Here is an 18,074-nt window from a genome sequence, read left to right as displayed (position 1 = left end):
AAACATTGTTTTTCATGAAGGCACCCCCCACATACCCAAGTAGGAGGAAGTAGAGTCCTCCTCCGTATCCATTACTATTATCAACAACTCAACTGCCACTGTACATGAAGTGAAAGAATAAATTCTCCTCTGCAGGAAAACCCTTCAATGAACTGTATTTCTGCTAAAATGGATGCAAGCAGTGAGTCACACAACCTGACTTCAACCAGTTCAACTACTTTCTGTCACTGTCACACCCAGTTTGTCTCTGTTAAGAGCTAGAGACCATGGTATTTCTTGTGATATAGCAGACCAAATCTTGTTGAAGTGGAATGTGATACTAATAGATCTAAGAAAGGGCCTGCAAGATGTCAAATATAGTATCTGTGAAAGTTTTTTCAATAGGACACCACACCCACCAGTAACACCTACAGACACGTTCAAACCTTCAAGGTTTTATCACATGTAATCATCTTCTGAAACAATACAATTATTTCCAGTTCATGTCTTAATTTTGTTTAAATAGTCTATTTTTATCAGAAAATTCTCTTTGTAAGGTACAAGACCCACCATTAGTTTTGTAAAATTCTTATTTATTTATTTTATATTTATACTCATGTCAAAAACACGTTCATCATCGATCACTACTGCAGTAGCCTTACCTATATGGGTTATATCCTGTCATGGCTACTGCAGCAGTGATCATTTGTTAAGCTAAGTTTACTTACACAGCTGTATTTTCTTCCTTACTGATAAGGAAGGCTTTACATAATAAGAGCTGTTACAGGTAATGTTGCTTTTATACAATTTCAACTAAAACAGAAGCAAACTTTTACCTTGCATAGTATGCTTTACTTTACATGCTTTGGGCTGCCATGAGCACAAAAGTACTACCAATTTCGTGCACTTTGTAATTAGGTAGCACAGCCTCAATGAAAAAGACAGGCCTTTGACAACCCAAAGGGAGATGCTCTCCATAGTGACTGGCATATCTTAGCAAGACTTACCCAAACTATTCACCAATTTCAAAAATACAACTGGGAAAAGTCTATATTTCTAAATCAGAAAAACTGCTGCTGACAATTTAGACAGACGCAGTTCTATAAAAAAAGAAAAGAAAATCACATTTAAAACATTCTTTCAAACTTAAGGTGCTGCTATTCAGAAATGCACTATCTTCAACTATAGATAATAAAGATCTTAACCAACTTATTAGTCTAAAGTTAAATAATGCAAATAGTAAAGCACTGGTGCCTGTAAACAGCAGTGTTCTTGTAAAGCACTGTAATCTGAAAAGACCCGTAAACTGACTGTATAGTGAGTCACTCACAGAAATGTCTTATAATGCACGTGTGATCCTCCAAGTCGCTCTATAATACCAGGTTACTGAATTGATGGCTGTCTGACACAGTAAGTGGAAGGCCACATATAGCTGTTTATTTACTTCAGAGAGGGGGCTGCAAACCAGTAACCTCTCCACACAGATTTAATCTAACACACATAACATAGTTGCAGTTCCTGGTTTAAAGTGACAGAAGGCTTAATTAGAGGCTACTCCGGTAAAGATCAATAAGTGCTTCGTGCTTTGGAGTCCAAATAAAACAGCTAGCTCTTGTAAACTGCAAACTCCTTTGACCTGTGCTGACATACACACGTGTATAGCTACTCATGCACAAGCACACTTGCTACATAGCATAGCCACGTGCTGTCTTTGCCACCAGCTGTGCTCTCTGAATAACTGCTGGACAGCTTTCTCTCCTCAGCTGCTTGTTGTCCTCAAACAGACCCTCACATCGTGGAACTCCATGTGAGCCATCAGGAAATGTAAGCAAACCTATGGAAGCAAATGATGAAAAAAATAAAATAAATTGCTTGTATATGTAAACATGGAGTACCATAACTCAGAATACATAAAGTCTAACCATATGGTCAGGATCACAACTTAGCATGCAGTGAGCTGTGCAGGTTCAAATTCAGATTTAAGAAAGTGTGGAATAACTAGGTAATGGACAAATAAAAGCAAACTACAAGAGAAGAGTAAAAATTAAAAGGTATAACAAGAAATGTAAAACAAACAGGTGGCTAAAATGCACTGTTCCAGACACTATAAAGCACAACAGAGGGTAAAGCATTAAGCAAGAGGAGCAGGCTAGATATTAAAGGTCTGACTGAAAAGATGTGTTTTACTGTCCGCTTAAAACCACTGATTACTGGGGTGTTCTCAGCCACCCAGGCAAGAGATTCCAAACGTATGGCTCGAGATAAGCCAAAAACAAATACCTGAATTTTCCAGGTGTACTTACTGGACCATCAGCAGGTCCAAGTTGCTGAACGAAGGGTCTGAGATGGGCAATACCTGGCCAACAGCTCCCTAAGATTAAGGCAACGCAAATCTCACAGGGCAAAGTAGATGAGAATCAGACCTTTAAATATAAAGTATTGTTTAACTGACAGCCCATGCAGACTGCACAGAACTAGCAATAATATGCTGGAAACAAGGTGTCTTAGTAAGTAGTTGGGCTGTGGATTTCTGTAGTGACTTTTTTACTCGAATTTTGCCTAACTACCACCATTAGACAATTCAACTTTAAAAAATACTTTGTTACTCTTGTACACTGGACAGTTCATCTACTGCTGGATGTATAAACAAGAATTGGAAATTGTTTTTAAATAATAATGATTTGAGTGACAGACTGGGTGAAAGACTTTTTATTTCTTACAAGAGGAATAAAAGTTTAAAAAATGTTTTTTTTTGAATGTATTAGAGTCTTACACTCCCTACTGCTACATGCAAATGTGGGTATTGTTTAGTGTCATTTGAGCAATGCTACCAGTAGTTTTAGTATTAGGAATAGAATGTATAGTATTCATAGTCATTTTTCTTGTCAAAAAAGCAATTTTGTTTACCTTTCACAGTGTAATTTTTGTCCAGCATTTTATGTTGGCAAAATGTCTAGAAAATTCAGGAAACATATACATGAACATTGTTTGGACATTAGAAATAAGAAAAATACAAATGCTCTTTACAACCATTTAGAATCAAATCCTACTCACGGTTTTAATTTCATGATTTTGGAACACCTAAATTGGTCCCTCAGGGATGCATCACTGATACACATCTCGATAGAGCTGAACTTAAATGGTAGTTAATTTCATGCAATGAATAACCCTGGTTTGAATGAGTCATTTTCTACCCTGGTTTGAATGAGTCATTTTCTATCACTTCACTTCTTAGGATAAAATATTATGATGCCCTTTAGATTTTTAAACATTTTAAATTTTAAATTGCATTTTTACATGATTTTATATGACTAATATTTTATTGGCTGACTTGGTCATGTGATTCAATACCATATATATTTAAATCTTTTTCTTCTTTCAGTGTTTGTTCTGATGAAGTACTTACAGCAAGAATGAAACCGCTTAACAAATAAAGTATTTTACAACTTTTTTTGTCAGTGGATGCTTCTGTGTCAGTGGGTTACCTCAGATTAAGTTTGCTGTCTCTCTCCAACTATATAGAGCTATTCTTGAAAAATATAACCTATGGAAATCTAAGTCAACCCCTTACTAACTACATCAGTATGGGTGATGTAACTTAAAGCAGACAGGGTCTTGGTTAAGGACTGTCTGAGCACTGGAGGTTTATAGGAAACATAGGGGAAGGAGGGAGGGATGTTGAACCAGATGAAAATAAGGCAATATGAATCTATTGTTACATTACCTTTTGTATCCAATGTTGTCTATTTTTGTCTGATTCAATGTTTGGGACAGACTCCCAAGCTGTCTAAAAGAAGACGTAGGTGGTATCGAGGAAAGACATTCCCGAGAACTGTAGAACAAGGCTGCTTCAGCTGTGGATTGCACATCCAGTTTATACTGAAATATAAACATATGAACCGTTGACCATGTTGCTGCTTCACAAATGTCATCGATGGAAATTCTTCTCATGAATGTTGTAGAGGTAGCCATTATCCTAGTAGAATAGGCTTTTGGTTTTGTATGCAAGCATAAACCCAGGTCCTTGGATCCAAAGGAAATACAGTCTGAAAGCAATTTGGAAATTGTAACTTTTGACATTTCTCAATTTTACTTTAGAAAAGGATACAAACAGTTGATTTGACTTTCTTATATCTTTGGTACAGTGTAAGTAGAACCTGAGCTGTCTGTACACATCTAGGGTATGTAGCAGATGTTCACCTTTGTTAAAGAAATTGAGAAAAAAGACTAGCAAATCAATGGATTGATTTAAATTTGCTTCAGATGTCACCTTTGGAAGAAAAGAAGGATTTCTCTCAATGTCACTCAGTCCTTGTGGAAAACAAGGAAAGTTGGACTACATGACCGTGCTTGTAATTCATAAATTAGTTTAGTAGATACATTTGCAATCAGAAAAATGGTTTTCCAAGAGAGATACTTAAGATCTACTGATGCTGCTATACAAAGACTTTCTTCTGATTTAATGATTGAAGCATGATCACGACATCCCAATGTGGGATCAGTAAGAAAATTCCTTTGAGGAAAGTTTTGGAGCGTCCAAGAGTAACAACGGAAAAGTCATATGCCCTGTGTGAAAATTTGATATAGCAGCCATTTTCACTTTGATAGTAGAAAAATGGGATCCTTGGTGAAAAAGTTGTGAAAGAAAATTCAACATTGATAGCAGAAAGAGGAAAAGGGGTCCTGTCTTTTTGATAGGGCCCAGATAGAAAATCTTCTCCACTTACATTTTCATATAACTTTTTGGTTGACTGATTTTGTGAAGTAATAATATGAACCACCATAGAGAAAATCCTGGTATCACTGGCTATCATTAAAATTGGAGAAACCATGTGGTTAACTTTAGGGTTTGTGGAGGCAACCCAGATGGAAAACATAGAAGATTCAGCTGGGATCCAGCACCCAGGGTGGTATATCAAATAAGTCCAAAGAAAGGGAAAACAAACCTGCCGGGGCCAGAAAGGAGCAATGATGATCAGCTTGGTGTTTCCCTTTTTGGCTTTCTGAATGAATTTTTGTCAGAAGTAGTATTTGTGGAAAAGCAAACAGAAGACCCATAGGCCAATTGTGGACTACAGTAGCGACTGTCCCTGTGAAAGGATAAGGGTAAAATAACTGCTGCACATGTTGTTTAGGTAGGAGCAAAAGAGGTCACCTCAAGGTTGGCCCCAGCTGCTAAAAATTTTTATTGCCACTGTCTGGTTCAGAGACCACAGAGGTAGTAGAATAGACTTGCTCAATTTGTCCGCTGGTACATTCACCATTCTGGGTATGGACATTGCTATTAGAAACTGAAGGGAAGGCACTGCCCATTGCCATAATCTTATGACCTCCTGGCAACCTGGGTATGATTGTGATTCTCCTTGTTTGTTGATGTACCAAACCACAGACATACTGTCCCTCTGGATGGAGATCACACCCTTGGGGAGGTAGTCCTTAAAAGCCTGGAATGTTAGCAGGACTGTTGTCATCTCCAAGACAATGATGTGAAGGTTGGCCTCTACAGGTAACCTAGAACCTTGAACGGTCTTTCCTTTGTAATGCTCCCCACCCACCCTAGAAGAAAGCATGTGTTGTTACTGTGGCCTGAGGAATTTGTGGACAAATGGGTCTCCCCTTCTGTGACTTATGCAGAAGTTATCCACCACTTTATATGATCTCTGGAAATTTGTGTCAGATGAATTTTGTTATCTAGGGGATGAAGACTCTGACACCATTGATCTGGGCAAGTCCATTATAACACTCGTGTGGTACTTCACTAATGAAACAAAGGTGATGGTAAAGGCCATCAGACCTAACAGACATATAATCAACCTCGCTTGTGGGTGGGGACGCTAGACTACCTGAAAAGCTGTTAGCCTTAAGGACAATACTCTCACTGCTGGGAGTTTAGCAATTTCAAGAGCTGTGTTGATATAACATCCTATAAATGCTATCTGCTGTCTGGAAGTAGCTGGCTTTTTATGTGATTCACTGTGATCCCGGAGTGATCTGCCAGGTGGAGCAGTGTAGTTTGTTGTTGTAGCAGTAAATCCTTGGAAGTTGCAATTAGGAGACAGTCATTTAAATATGGGAGGACTTGGATCCCTTGCAGTCAGAGATGAGCTGCTACACTGCCATTATCCAGGTGAACACCCTGGGGTTGTAGTGAGACTAAATGGCAGTGCTCTGGACTGAAAATGACTGGCCCCAACCAAAAAATGGAGAAATCTTCTGGCTAGTCTCTCAATCTTTATATGATAGTTAAGTAATCTGAAGCTCTATAGAGCACATCCAATCATCCTTCCTCAGAGGCAATATGGACTGTTCCATGGCCATCCAAAACTTTGTCCGTCTCTCAAACTGACTAAGGTGGCAGAGATTCAATATTGGCCTGCAGTCCCTTGTTATCTTCAGAACTAATAAAAACCTGAAATAGACTCCAAATCCTAACTGATCAGGAGGACCTGTTAGATGACTCTTTTTCCTATCAACTTTGAAACGTCTGTTGCTGCTGACTGGGTGGAATATTAGGACTCTAACCTTTTTTTTTTTTTTTTTTTTGCAGGGTACAAAATGGGAAAGGTGTAGCCTCTGGTGATTATCTTTAAGACCCAGGAATCCAGTATAAAGTTTTGCCAGGCTTGTGGGTGTAAGGTTAAGCACCCTCAGAATGCCTCTACAGTGGTGCTGATAGGGTTTCTCGGTGAAAGCACCATGAAAATAAGAAGTTATGTACTCACCATAACGTTCCATCTGAGTAGGTATCTTCATTTGTCTGCAACCTTTGGGACACGGATCCGATCTCGGATCCGAGCCGGCAACTTTTACCACAGCATAGATCCGAGCTCCTAGCTCCTCCCTTTACCCAAAATCCCCTGCCAACCCTAACTGACCTCAAATCAAGTTTGCCCGATAAAAAGCAATGTTATTGTGCCCCGGAAGGGGCTTATCCAAGACAGATCCTATAGGTCAGGGTGAAGGAGGTGGGGATGGTTGCAGACAAATGAAGATACCTACTCAGATGGAACGTTATGGTGAGTACATAACTTCTTAATCTGAAGTAGGAACTTCATTTGTCAGCAACCTTTGGGACAGAGTCCCCAGCTACCTGAATCCTAGGTGGCCTTTATGGAAGAACATTCCGGAGCACTGCAGAGCCAAAGGACGCCCTACCTCTGGAGACAACATCCAGTTTGTAATGGCTGATAAAGGTATGAGATGAGGCCCAAGTGGCTGCAGAACAAATATCATCTAAGGGGACCCTAGATTTAAAAGCCGCCAAAGTAGCGACGGCCCTAGTAGAATGGACTCGGACTCCCTGAGATGCAGGTCTTTCCGAACTCTGATACACTAAGAGGATACAACTAGCTATCCACCGTGATAGTGTAACTTTAGAAATTGACTTGCCTAAACTTGTTTTGGCAAAGGAGACAAACAACTGGTCAGATTGCCTATGACCAGCAGTTTGATGAGTATAAAAACGTAATTGTCTGTGCACATCCAAGGAATGCAGTTTATATTCTCCTTTGTTCTGGTAATGGGGAAAGAACACGGGAAGATTAATAGATTGATTAATATTAGCTTCCGAAGACACCTTAGGCAGAAAGGACGGATTGATCCTGAGGTAAACTCTATCTGGATGGAAGGATAAATACGGCGGTTTAACACATAGAGCCTGAAGTTCAGAGACCCTTTTAGCTGAAGTAATGGCCACTAAGAAGGCCGTCTTCCAAGAGAGATATTTAAGATCAACCGTAGCCGCCGGCTCAAAAGGGGGGCTAGTCAAGGCTTGGAGAACCAAAGACAAATCCCATGGGGGTACTACCTCCCTGACTGGAGGTCTGAGAAGGAAGGTACCCTTGAGGAAAGCTTTACAAAGCTTGGAAGTCATTAGAGGGCCCGATTCATGCCCTACATGATAATACGAAATCGCTGCCAGTTGTACCTTGACTGTAGAGCAGCTAGCCCCTTGATGAAAAAGGGTAGTTAAGAAATCCAAAACCGACGTGAGAGGCGCCGGAAAAGGATCCAAGTGATGGTGCTCCGCCCAGATGGAGAAACGTTTCCACTTGCTTCGGTAGACTCTTCTGGTGGAAGGTTTATGTGCTGCTACTAGGATGGCTTTGACTGGTGAGGAGATTCCGGGAGTCCTAATCAGGAGTGGAACTGGAGCAACAAAGCAGTCAGCTTGAGGTTGACCAGGTTGGGGGCCGGGAGACCCAGAGGGTGGGTAATGAGATCCGGGAGTGGATCCAGAATCCATGGTGGATGAATTAGGTGAGACCACAGGTACGGGAACCATGTTTGACGAGGCCAGAATGGGTCAATGAGGATCATTTTGCTCCCCAGCCGACTGGCTTTCTGTAGGAGTTTCAGCATCATGGGCAAAGGAGGATAAGTGTAAAGGAGACCGGGAGGCCAAGCATGTACTAGAGAGTCTCTCGGGGACTCCCCCTGAGGGGGGATTAGAGCGAAGTAACTGTTAACTTTGGTATTTGAAGGAGAGGCAAAAAGATCGCAACAGGGTTGCCCCCATAGGGCAAATATTTGTTTCGCTACTAGAGGATTGAGAGACCATTCGTACGGAGTCAGAATCGAACGACTGAGCCTGTCTGCTAGGATGTTGGACCATCCCGGAATGTGCATTGCAATAAGAAAGCAGTTGGTGGAAATCGCCCATTCCCACACTCTCATGGCCTCACGACAAAGGGGATAAGACCTGGTTCCCCCTGTTTGTTGATGTACCAGACAACTGACATGTTGTCCGATTGTACTGCAATCGTCCCAATCGGTAGAAGGCTGTGAAGTGCCTGCAATGTCAAAAGCACTGCCCTCATCTCTAGGACATTGATATGCAAAGAGGTCTCTGTGTCGTTCCACGTGCCTTGGACCGTTCTGCCTGATTAGTGCCCCCCCACCCCAGGCGAGTGGCGTCCGTGGTCACTGTGGCGATGGGGGAAGGCATCGAAAATGGTCGTCCCGTGTGGAGACTCAGGGACCGGAGCCACCACATGAGCGACCCTCTGCAAGCCCTGCTTAGGGGAATAGGATGGGACAGGGGGTTGCGAGACAGGGACCATTGTACTTGGAGGGTCCACTGCAGGACCCTCATATTTAGGCGGGCTAGGGGTAGTAGAGGAATAGCTGCTGCCATGGAACCTAGAGCCCTCAGGATCAATTCCGCAGGTGGAGCAGTAAGTATGAGAATGGCCTTGACATGCAACCTCAGGTTCTGAAGCCGATCGGGAGTCAGGAAGGCAAGCATTATCCTGGAATCCAATCTCGCCCCTATGAAATCTATTAGCTGTGAGGGGACTAGAGAGGATTTGGTCATGTTGATAGTTAACCCTAGACGTGGAGCAAGGTCGAGGAAATAATCCCTGCCTGAACAGAGCAGATGCCTTGTTGGGGCGATGAGGAGCCAGTCGTCCAGGTACGGAAAGACCTGAATTCCCTGAAGCCTCAGGTGGGCCGCTATCACCGCCAAGACTTTGGTGAACACCCTGGGGGCTGAGGTGAGACCGAAGGGACGGGCCCTGAACTGAAAGTGACTGGCTCCCAGCCGGAAGCGGAGGAACCTCTTGGAGAGTCTGTCCACCAGGATGTGGTAGTACACATCCTTGAGGTCTATCGAGCACATCCAATCGTTCTCCCCTAATAGGGGGAGAATAGATTGTAAGGTGACCATTCGGAACTTTTCTTTGGGTACTGCCAGGTTCAGGAGAGAGAGATCGAGAATGGGTCTCAAGTCCCCCGTCTTTTTTGGCACCAGAAAGAATCTGGAGTAAAACCCCGATCCGAACTGATCTGGGGGGACGGGTTGGATGGCTCTTTTTTGCAAAAGCTGCTGAATTTCTGTAGCAGCTGCCTCCCTTTGATTGGGTGGTACGTCGGGGAGGCTTTTGGTTTTGGGGGTTACAATAAAGGGAATTTGGTAACCTCTGGATATGATGCGAAGCACCCAGCGATCTGTTGTTATGGACTACCACATTGCTAGGTGCTTCGAAAGATGCCCCCCAACTGCCTCCAGAGTGGAGCAGCCGGGCAACCCCTCAGGGGTTCTGCGTGGGCCTCTCAGAGAATGGTTCTCTGGACCCAAAGTTTCTGGGACCCCCTCTGCCTCTTGGGCGGCGTCCTCCCTGTCCTCCTCTGCCACGAGAGGACTGGTTGTCCAGAGCAGACTGGGACTGATGCAATTTTCAGAACCACATCTTCTTCTGACCCTTTTGGTTCTTAGAAAAGGACCTCTGGGGAGCAGAGAAGCGGACTCCGACGGCAGACAACGTCTTCCCGTCTTTCTTGCTCTGGACTAAAGTGTCGCGAACGGTTTTGTCAAAAAGTGCAGAACCATCAAAGGGGGCATTCGTGAATAACGCCTTAAAGGGTTCCGAGAAGTCACAGTGCCAGAGCCAGGCCTGACGCCCGATTACCAGGCTGGCTCCGCCGGCTCTAGCGGCTCCTTCAGTGGCGTGTGACAAGAGCTGCATAGAGGTGTTAGAAACTGAACGTAGAGTAGACATTCGGGAGGAGTACAGTTGCTTGTCTCCTTCCGACATGGACTCTGGGGGGGGGGGGGATGCAGCGTATTCTTTTATTAGATCCCACTGCATCCGGATGACGTGTGCCATATAGTTCAGTGCTCTCATGGAGAAGGTTGCTGAACTAAAGACCCGCTTCCCCAGATGGTCCATTGCTCGAGAGTCCTTACTCAGCAGGTGGACCGCAGAGCTCTCCTGAGCCAGCTCTCTCTTGGTGGCCGCCGCCACCAACATGGCATTCACGGGGGGACCTCTGCTCCAGTGGGTTCTTTCAGCAGGGGGACTCAGGATCCTATCCGGGCGCTTGGGGACTGGCTCTACAGTGTCCGGCTCCTTCCAAGCCCTGGTGGAAATAAGGTCCACCAGGGGGTCGGGGGGAGGGGACACCCAAGAGGTAGATGGCCCTGCTTCGAATGCCTCTAGGAATACGGACTTATCGGAGGAAGCCTTGGGGGCAGACCACCCCCCTAATCCTGAACATCTCCATGATGTCTCCAAAGGAGACATCCTCGGGGGGTGACCTTGGGGAGCCTTCCCCTTCATCTAAGTCCATATCTTTGGTAAGGGACTCAGGGGAGTCCATGTGCCTCCTCTTACACTTGGCTTTGTGAGGGACCTCTTCGGGCGGGCTGTCCGAGGAAGACTCACCAGCAATATCACGTTCCGCAGGAACACCCAGAGATGCTGAAGCAGGCTGTCCCGAAGGCCAGGTGATGGGAGCCCGGACCAGCTGAGAGGGAGTGCAGGGAGGAGCCGAAGCCAGGACCGAGGGTCCGGATGCACTCAACAGTGCCCTCTCCACCACCGCGAAAGCCGAGGGGGAGCTACTCTTGATAGGCTCCGAGAGTCAGCTCCCACTCGGATCCAAAGCAGGGACCGGATCCGGGGCTGAAACCCTCGGATCTGAAGGACCCGTGTGCTCCAACCAGGACAGAGCTGAAGTCACACAAAGTCCCTTGGATCCGAAGCTCTGCCCACGGCACTGAGAGGTCGGATCCGACAAACTCGAGGGACCAGTCGGAGCCGAAGTAACTAGTACTGTCGGCTCTGACACACCCCCAGATCCAACGCGGCTCAGCTCCGAATGCTCCGAACCCGGGAAGCGGGACAGAGAAGGAGCAATTGGGGCAAAAAATGGGGTTGAGCTCCCCCCCGCAGGGGGGGGGAGGCAAGAGCACTCCCATCTGCAGCTGGGCCTGGATGAACCTCATCATCCGGTCCATGTCTGCATCTGACATACTAAATGTGGTCCTCAACGAGGCCACCGAGGCAGACCTAGAGTGACGCCTCGATGACCTCGACGGGGACCAGGTTGCCTCCTCCCCAGGTCCCGGTGAAAAACAAGGAGACCGGAGCCGAGGAGGAGGCGATCCAGAAACCCTGGATGGAGAAGCCCGCTTGGCGGGCAGGGCCGAGGAAGAGTCCTTGACCCGCCGCTTATGGTGCTTCTCCTTCCTTTTGGTTTTTCCGGCCTCCCTCTCCTCCGGAGCCAAAACGGGAGGTTGAGTCCCGACCGGAGGGAGGGAGGCAAGGGTGGCTACCACCGAGGGCTGGGTAGCAGCCACCTAAGAACCGGAGGCCGGAGCAGAGTCCGGGGGCAAAAGGCCCGCCAGAATCAGCTTCGACCTCCAGTCCTTAAGTGCCCTGGGGTTGAACGCTGCACAAATCGTGCATCCTGAAGGGAGGTGTTCAACCCCAAGGCACCTAACGCACCGGGTGTGGCCATCCGCCGGTGAAAGCTTATGGCCACACTCGGTGCATTTTGAAAAGATGGCTTTAGGGGCCTCCGATATGTAGAATGGAAAAACACACTCACTAGGCCCCTACACACACCACAAACACACACTACGAACCAGCGAGGGTAGGGAGGAAATATTTTACAAAAAAAGATATCTAAGAGGGAACCTAAACAATCTTACACAATCACACAAGAGACGGTACAAAAAATTTTAAGTTTTTCTCTCACAAATACTCTGAACTGCCAGGAGCTCGAAATCCAGCTTGTAGGCTTGAAGCACAGCAAACTAGATCTGAGGTCAGTTAGGGTTGGCAGGGGATTATGGGTAAAGGGAGGAGCTAGGAGCTCGGATCTATGCTGTGGTAAAAGTTGCCGGCTCGGATCCGAGATCGGATCCGTGTCCCAAAGGTTGCTGACAAATGAAGTTCCTACTTCAGATCCCTGATTATGCAGTCCACTTCTGTCTAAGAGGCAATGTCCATTCAAAATACCAGCCCCTCTGCCTCAGTGTGTGTGTGTGTAAGTCTCCAGGAGTGTTGTCATGAAAATCTGTGATTTTCTGAACCACATTTTCTTACCACCCCTTTAGTTCCTAGAATAGGATCTCTGAGGGGGTAGGAAACAGATTCCTACAGCAGGGAGGGTCTTACCATTTTACTCACTCCTACTACGAGTCTCTTCAAATTTGGTCCAAATAGTGTGGAACCATCAAAAGGGGCATTAATAAAGGTCACCTTGAAGCTTTTCACAAAGTCGCAGAGCCACATCCCGGCATGGTGACTCATGGTAATGCCTGTGCCAGCTGCTCTTGCTGTACCATCTGCTGTGTAGGATAGCAGGCACATGGTTACATTAGAGATGAATTGTAGGATAGATAATTGGGTGTCCACTATTTTTAACAACCCAAGGCAAGTTTCCTGAGATGAACTTGGAAATCTCCTTTGGTCAGGTCCCTCCTAAAGTGAGTTAAATGTGAAAGGAGGTTCAGTGCTTTGAGTACAAAGGTTGCTGAAGCATATGTCCATTTCCCTAGTGTGCCCAACTCCAATGACTCCCTATTAGGTGGATGGACAGAAGAACTGTCCTTGGACAGTTATTTCTTCATGGTTGCTGCCTCTACCATGGCATCTACTGGGAGTCCTTTTGTCCAGTGTTTCCTATCTTCTGGGGCTACTAAAATCTTTGTTTTTTTGAATAGGTTTTATGGCATCACGTTTCTTCTATGCCCTCTGTATCATAAGGTCTGTAAGGGCACGGGGGGGGCACCCAGGACACAGATGAGCCAGTTCTGAAAGCTTTAAGGAACACAGATTTAGCCAGGGAAGGAGTTTCAGTGGATCAACCCCTTTCTGCTTCATCAACTCTAGGATGACTCCAAAAATGACATCTTCTGGGGGGGGGGTATAGTGGATCTTTGACCTTCATACAAATCTGTGTCCTCAGTGACTCAGGAGAGGAGTGTAAGTGTTTTCATTTGCACATCTGTTTCCTAGGAACATGCCTCTGGGGTTCTGGTGGAGACAGGATGACCTTTCCTTGCTCTGTATAGCACCACACTCACCTAGCTTCTAAGTTTTTACTTTTCTCATCAGTATATCCCAAGTCTGGTCTCTCTCTTTACTACCTTCCTATACAGTTACATAAAACTCTGACTATTAATTAAGCAGTGCAGAGGTCTGATTTGTGACTTCATTCATCCAAATCAAATTACCACGTATCTAAGTTTATACTTAATTCAGCCTATATGTTAACTTAGTTACTTGTACGTTATAGATTTTCTCTATTCTGATGTTGTGTAACAATTAGCATAACAAAGTTTATATTAGTGACTTGTGTGTTGCTTTTCTACAAGTGATTTTAAATTTTTTGTAATGGAACTTTTCTCCCTGGGCCTCTGCTGAAAATGGGCTTTTGGCCCAGTCATACACTCCTAGTAAACAAATGTAAAATAAGTCAGAATCAGACTGAGAACTTGAGTGTTGAGTGGTCTCAAAGTTAATTGATTCTGATTGTCCCTGTCAATCCAAAAGAGTAATATGGTATAGACTCCAATGAGAGTCAGGACAGATCCAAACTCAGGTTGTGCACTTGCCTTCATGGTCCAACCAAAGCCCGTTCAACAGCCCTGAAAGCCAGTGCCTTGACAGGAGTCAAGGAAGCATTCCATCTATTGAAGGACTCAGGAACTCTCCTCAATCCAATCAAAGTTAATGCCAAGGATGACCTTGGACCCAAGCTACCAAGTGCCAAGGCTCTGAGAGGGAGAGATGGCTCCGATAACCTTGGAGTCAACTCCACCAACTGAAACCTTACACCGATGCTTCGGCTCACAGTCTTGTCTCAAATGTACCAGAGTAGAGAGAGTAAGATATGTAGATGCCAACATTTTCTGAACTATCGGATCCAAACAGGTTCATAGGAGGTTACTAGGCTAATAGCCCTAGGGCCTTTACAAGCCTAGCTAAGTTATGCCCATATTCCCCAAATGCCCTTGGTTAGATGGACGTTATTCTCAGAGTGTCTCTATGATCAGAACAGACTGCCCCTGTCCATGAGGGACATAGGTGCAGCCCCGGCATGAATTTATGGTCTCCCATCCAATTATATAGGTTGCATTTGAATAGGGTTATTGAGGAGCTCTGCTTCACTTGAATTGGGAATTTATTCCAAAGGAGCGTCAATCTCTGGGAGATGCATCTGTCTGTCTAGCAGATCAGCTAATGTCACAGGCTAGGTTAAGAGCCCTTGAGCAAGTGATTCTTGTCCTATTAGATTTGCAAATAATAATACACTATTTGAGTTTAGTTTTAGTCCATGGCTTTGGCACCAATCATTTGTCTGTGTTAGCCTCTTTTGTAATATGTTAACATTGTTTGGGGACTCAATTTGCCATCATCAGTGAACATGGTAAGCCAAAGGCTGTTTACTTTCACTTGGAAGTCCAAGAAATAGACTCCAAACAGTAGAGGGCCCAGTGCAGATCCTTGTCGTACGCCACTGGTAACTGGTCTACTGGTAGAGGTGGAATTCCCAACTTTGAAAGTATGCGTTCTGCCAGTGAGCCAGTTGGCTACCCATCTAGTGACGCATGAGTTAATCCCCAGCTGGAAGAGATTCTCAATGATACGAGAGTGGAGGATTGGGTCAAAAGCCTTGGCTAAGTCAAGATAGGCAGTATGTACTGGTTTGCCTTTATCCAGGGCTTTGGTGATATTATTGAAGAAGTACACCAGGTTCAGTAAGCATGATCTACGCTTAATGAAGCCAAACTGGGTCAAATCAAGAGTTTAAAGGTCACCTATGTCCTTGTTAATAAGGTTTGTGATGATTCTTTCCATAGCCTTGCAGCTAAAGCTGATTAGGCTTATGGGTCTATAGTTTCCAGGGTCAGTTGATGGACCCCCCTTTGTGCAAGGAGATTACTGTTGCTGTTCTCCACTCTACTGGAACAAAGCCAGTGCTCAAATTGAGGTTAAAGACAGTGCCAAGCAGTTCCACTACTTCTTGTTTTAGATTGTTTAGTAAGCAGCTTGGGATGTTATCTGATCCCACAGAAGCCATATTTTTGGTCTTGGAGAGCTCAGATATGGCCTGCGCTTTGGTGATACTAGGTAGAGGACTGGTGTCAGGTATGCTTTGGGATATGGTTGGTGGGGACAGGTTGGTGAAGTCTGCAACAAATCTGTCAGCTAGCAGGCTGCCAATTTCCTCAGGTTCAGTATGAGAGGTACCATTCACTATAGGTTTGGCACATAGTTGGGCGTTCCCTTTTAGATTTCAGACGTAGTTAAAGAATACCTTATGATTATCCTTAGCTAAGGATGTTAATTTAGCTTCATAACTAGCTTTAGAGGACTTCACAAGAAATCTGATTTGCTTGTTCAAGCTGTGGAGGGTGTTCTTCTTCTGCTGAGTAACTTCCCTCTTCTTCTTAGACATCAGTTTCTTCCTTTTGTTATATAACCTATTTAAACTTGAGGTCCACCAGGGGGGCCTGCTTTTTTTCGATAGAACCTGGTTTTGATCCGGTCAGGTACAGCCGAGTCTGTTTAGGTGGTTATACAGGGCATTTGTGTACTTCTCTGCATACGAGTCATTTTGGCTGTGTTAGCTGGGGGTTTGAAACTTTTATATCATTGCCTAGTAGGTTGTAATTTGCTTTAGAGAAAGTTTTCAGTTTTTTTTTGCTCCTGTGGTGCACCTCAAATGAGGTGCGCTGGAATGTTTTGGACCTCTGGGAACCAGCTCCAAAAACTGAGACAGTTTCAAGGAAAAAGATGATGGGGTCAATGAGCCTGTACCCAGATCTCCCTTCAAGGACAACTCCAGTAGGACTCACAATTGGATCTGTGTCCTCAACAATTTCATTATCATCTGGTCAACAACTATTTCCATGACACTTCTGGTTCATTGGACCAACCACAGCAATGAAGGTATTGCAGAACATCTGGACAGAAGTTTCTGTAAAATGGGTGAATGAAGCAGAGAGCTCACTAGCTCCAGAGAAAATGTAGCATGAGGGGAGGCAGTTTGTTCCTAACTAACAAATTGATCTGACTACCTCAATGCTTTAGGTACCTGACCTGTAGGACCAGTTGGATCTGTGGACCTTTTTCTTGATTTTTCACATCTCTTTTCTTCCAACTTCTTTTCTTTAGACTTTTTCTGAAGCATTTTCCTTTTCTCTAAGCTTTTTTGTAATCATCATTTTCCTTCTCTTTAGGGGGAAGTTGAAGCTAGTGTGGATTCAGAACACAGTTAGAGAAGAGGAGCCTGTCTTTAAGGGAAGTAAGCCTTTCAAAATGGGTTTCTCTCTCCTAGCCTGAATAGCTCTAGGCCCACAGGCAGCACAAATATCACAATTAGCTTGTATGTGAGCAGCACCTAAACAGTAAACATAAGAGTGCAGGTCTTGGGAAGGGATCTTATGTCCCCAAGTACAGCAATTTTTAAAAATCTAAGGGTTTGTCTGACATCAGATAAAATATTAAGACAACAATGAAAACTTAGCAAACACACTTTATATTAAACTATTATGAAATGTTTTTTAATAGAACTATCTAGAAAAGACACCAAAAAAACTTAAGCTTACCAACTATAAAACTACCAAATCCTAACAATCTAAAAGTCTAATAACCAACACCATATAACAAATCATAAGTGGAGGAGTCAAAAGTTGGAAAAAATATAGAAAAGTGTTTCACTTATCAAAAAATACTGTGAAAGCTCTTGAACATGCATCTGGATGAAAGAGGCGGCCAACAAGATTTGAAGTAAATTATGAAGGAGAAGTGAATTATGGGCAGGGGAGAATTCATAGCCTTGGATCCAAACTCTGGTAGATAGTGCTGATGTTGAATCCAATTGGATCAGGAACCCAACAGTTGAATCGGATAAAAATAGACAACATTTGATCAAGAGGTACACTGCAGCCCAAAAAATACTATGCAAAGCCAAATACATTATTTATTTATTTGACATTTGTTGACTGGAAAAGTCCACTGGGCTTGAGACCCATTTTCAGTGGAGGCCCAGGAAGAAAAGCTCAAAGTTACATGAAAATCATGACATGCATTTGTAAGGAAACAATTATAAAGCAAGTGAAATAATACAGAAAACTATCTAAACAGCAAATATGTTGTAAAAAGGCACAATACAGTAACAATGGAACTTTAGCATGTAGGAAAATTATACAGTTAGAAATATTTGACAATACAGCTCATTTTTTTTTTGGGGGGGGGTCGAATTAGAGAGTTAAACTTAAAGGTAAAACAGATGTAGTTAGAAGCATATAGCTAGGTAGTGGGAATAAGTAGATTATAGGTGGCATATATTTA

The 18,074-nt window shown here is 44.1% G+C and overlaps 1 protein-coding gene across 1 annotated transcript in view; it reads right to left on the bottom strand.

Annotated features, from left to right (window-relative positions):
* Window positions 1-551: 551 nt before the first annotated feature.
* The window catches only part of MORN4 (MORN repeat containing 4), a 441,841-nt gene continuing 424,318 nt past the window's right edge, over window positions 552-18,074 (bottom strand). Inside the window, exon 5 of the mRNA XM_044056229.1 lies at window positions 552-1,813. Within this exon, the coding sequence (XP_043912164.1) occupies window positions 1,665-1,813 (149 nt within the window). The 3' untranslated portion in view covers window positions 552-1,664. The remainder of the gene's footprint in view (window positions 1,814-18,074) is intronic.

This window comes from Protopterus annectens, chromosome 14.part0 (assembly GCF_019279795.1).
Source record: "Protopterus annectens isolate FY-2018-M chromosome 14.part0, PAN1.0, whole genome shotgun sequence".
NCBI classification, from domain to species: Eukaryota; Metazoa; Chordata; order Ceratodontiformes; family Protopteridae; genus Protopterus; species Protopterus annectens.
This window is presented reverse-complemented; position numbering and strand designations above follow the sequence as displayed.